Source organism: Camellia sinensis, chromosome 12, assembly GCF_055761805.1.
Source record: "Camellia sinensis isolate YWXY chromosome 12, ASM5576180v1, whole genome shotgun sequence".
Classification (NCBI taxonomy): Eukaryota; Viridiplantae; Streptophyta; class Magnoliopsida; order Ericales; family Theaceae; genus Camellia; species Camellia sinensis.
This window is the reverse complement of record NC_138972.1, coordinates 106213242-106216238: the sequence shown is the minus strand read 5'-3', so window position 1 is coordinate 106216238 and position 2997 is coordinate 106213242. Positions and strand designations below refer to the sequence as shown.

The window sequence follows — 2997 nt, the reverse complement described above, 5'->3', positions numbered from 1 at the left end:
ATGAATGCTGTGCCATTCTCTACATTTGAGCGTGTTTCGACTCCAACCGGTTCCATCTTTGAGGTCCGTCCTGTTAGATTGGGCAGTTTGTTTGAGAATTGCTATGTGCAGAATGAATCGAATGCTGTGTTAAGGGCTGTATGCAGACTAATCCCCAACAGAGTAAGGGCTGTGTGTCCAAGAATCAGGCAGCGGGTTGCTTGGGTTATTTTGCTGTTGGCTGTTTAAGTTATCTGGTTATTACAGTGCGAGTGTTCAATTTTCAGATAACCAATCAATTTCATTTACATTGAGGTGTAACATGATAAGATGCGATGCAATGCATAAGATATGTAAATGTAAACACTTTTTAAGTGAAAATCTGTTCATTTCATAATCTTTTCAAATGTACAAGTTTTGGAAACAAAAATCTGCCTGCGGCAGTACAAGGTAATCTATCTACAAACAAAAAAGCAAAAGTACAAAGAAGAAAAGGTGACAAAAATCTGCATCCATGTCGAGCACTCCGGGGGGCCGTCAGTCCATCCTAGTCCTCTTCCTGGACGAGGGTCCAGGAGCATCATCAGCATCGTCGTCAGAGCCCGAGCTAGAACCGCCTTCGGTCTCCTCCTCTGATGACTCTGACTCCGCCTCGGCCTCCGCCTCTGACTCCTCGTCATCATCATCGTCCGGGACTGGAGCTCGCGAGCTACTCCCGACATGAGCACGCCCTCCCCTGGTACGGGGAAATATCCGGCCCTCTTCATCTCTCCCCCGGGCAGGGACAGAAGGCCCAGCTGGAGCACCTCCTGCCATGGGAATCTGGAAAGGAGGCTGAAAAAGTGCACAAAAGGGAAATGCATCAGTATACTGTAGACAGTTTATCAGTGCAGAATACAGTGTATGAGTACAGTGTGAGAATGCCGTGAGCAGTTTACCAGTGCAGAATGCAATGCCGAGTATAGTGTATGAATGCCGTGAGCAGTTTAACAGTGCAGAATGCAGTATATGAGTACAGTGTGAGAATGCCGTGAGCAGTTTATCAGTACAGAGTATGGTGCAGAATGCAGTGTATGCAGTGTGTCAGATACTGTGAGATCAGTGGATCAGGTGTCATGCCGTGCATCAGATTATGTGAAGCAGTATATGAATGGTTTGAGGCCAGTGTCAGAAGGACATACCGGTATGCTGTAGAGGGCTAGGAGATCAAATGTCCGCTGAAGCATCCCCATCATCGAGGCATTCATCGCCAACGACTGACGGGTGTACCCAGAAGAAGCCTGCAAAAGTATCAGATGCATCAATATTCTGTGGAATATCCAGTAAACTGAAATGAATAACTGTACAAAAATGCAGTAATACATACCGGTGGTAAGTCGGGGACGTCGATGAACTCGTGACCAGCCGGTGGAGGGGCGAAGGGGATCTGATAGGTCGACCCACCCTGCCCCTGGAAAGTCAGTACAGCGGGCAGGGCAGGCCAGCCAACTCCTCGTCCTCCCTGCACTCCGCCCCTGCCACGGACCCGGGCCCTCCTCGCAGCCCCTACTCCAACTCCTGCTCCGGCCCCAGCCGCCGATGCCACAGGCCTGGCCCCCTCTGCTCGACGGCCGCTCAAAGGTCGCATCAGGTACGTCTGCACGTACTCCCGATAGTCTCTGGTGCCTCGGAAGCGGGTCGCCTCCCAACCGATGGAGTAATCATCCAGCTGCTCGGTGGTGAGCCCCTCGGTCTCCCTCATGTCTGCAGGAGGGGGAACCGGGACTATCTGCTCGGGTAACCCTAGGGTCTGGCGTAGAAAACGCTCCCCCAGGTACCAAGCCCGACAGACCGGGCCCTCAAGCAAAATCCGGAAACGCGAGGTCTCCTCCGCACCAGGGAACCGACCCCGCATCGCCGCCGGCATAGGAGCCCACGGCCGCCAAGTGATCTGAAAATGACAGACAGTCTTTTATCTACTGTTATTGAAATATACAGTTGGAAAGAGAAGCTTAAATGAACTGAAAGTAAAGCATACCTCCGCGGGGGTGATGGTGTCGAAATATCGGTGGAAGAAGCCGAACGTCTCCCGTGGTCGCCGGGTGCATCTCCCGTCGAAGCGACTCGATAAGGGAACGGCCAGGGGAGTCTCCGTAACTGGCACGGGGGCAAGCCTAGGAAAGTAGGCGTAAACCCACAACTGCAAAACAGATGTCAGTATGACCGTCAGAATAAAGCAGAAATAGCAGAGCCGTGCATTGTGCAGTGTATTGTTTGCAGTGTACAGTGTGAGCAGTGTACAGTCAGTGTAAAGCAGAATGTATGTGTGTGCCGTGTGTACAGTATACAGCAAGTATAGAGCAGACTACAGTGTGTGCAGTGTACAGAGTACAGAAAGTACGAGACAGAAATGAAAAAAGCGGAGAAGAAGTGTACCTCCCAAGCCCGCCAGTAGCCTCCGAGTAGCTGGCCGCTGCCGCGCGAAGCCGAGCTCATATATCCATAAAGGGTGGCCAGAGCAGCGCCGCCCCAGTCGTAGTGCAGGATGTCCCGGACGTCCACCAGTGCGCTGAGAAGACAGAGAGGCACGGTGTTCGCCCGGTCGGCGAAGATGGTAGTCCCGAACAGGAACATGAGGAAGCCGCGAGCATACCTCTCCTCGTCCTCCGGGGTCATCTGCGCCTCCTCCTCCAACACGGGCTGGACCCGAAACTGGACCTCGAACCAGGAGTATCGGACGAAACCTGGGCGAGCTAGGGGTGGCGCCTCCCCTAGTAGATGGACCTGAGCGGCGGTCCACTCATCCATGTCTGTGTCAAAAGGGATCGGATCCCCCCCTACCCCGATGCCAGTGAGCATCGAGAAGTCATGAGGGGTCATCGTCATATCCCCTGCTGCAGAGAAATGAAAAGAATCGGTGGTGTCCCACCACCTCTCCGCCAGAGCGGCGAGGAGAGGTCTGCATGTGGACAATCTGGAGAGCCCTCGGCAAAAGGTCCCGAAGCCCGCTCGGTCTACGATGCGTCGGACTGCGTCAGG

General features: G+C 53.3%; 1 protein-coding gene across 1 annotated transcript; it reads right to left on the bottom strand.

Moving 5' to 3' along the window:
• Positions 1-453: 453 nt before the first annotated feature.
• Positions 454-1606, bottom strand: LOC145803792 (uncharacterized). The gene is made up of 3 exons (XM_082897141.1): positions 1346-1606; positions 1161-1259; positions 454-813 (listed from the first exon to the last, which is right to left on the bottom strand). Exons 1-3 carry the CDS (start codon positions 1604-1606, stop codon positions 517-519), a joined length of 657 nt encoding a protein of 218 aa, XP_082753267.1. The 3' UTR covers positions 454-516.
• Positions 1607-2997: the final 1391 nt, after the last annotated feature.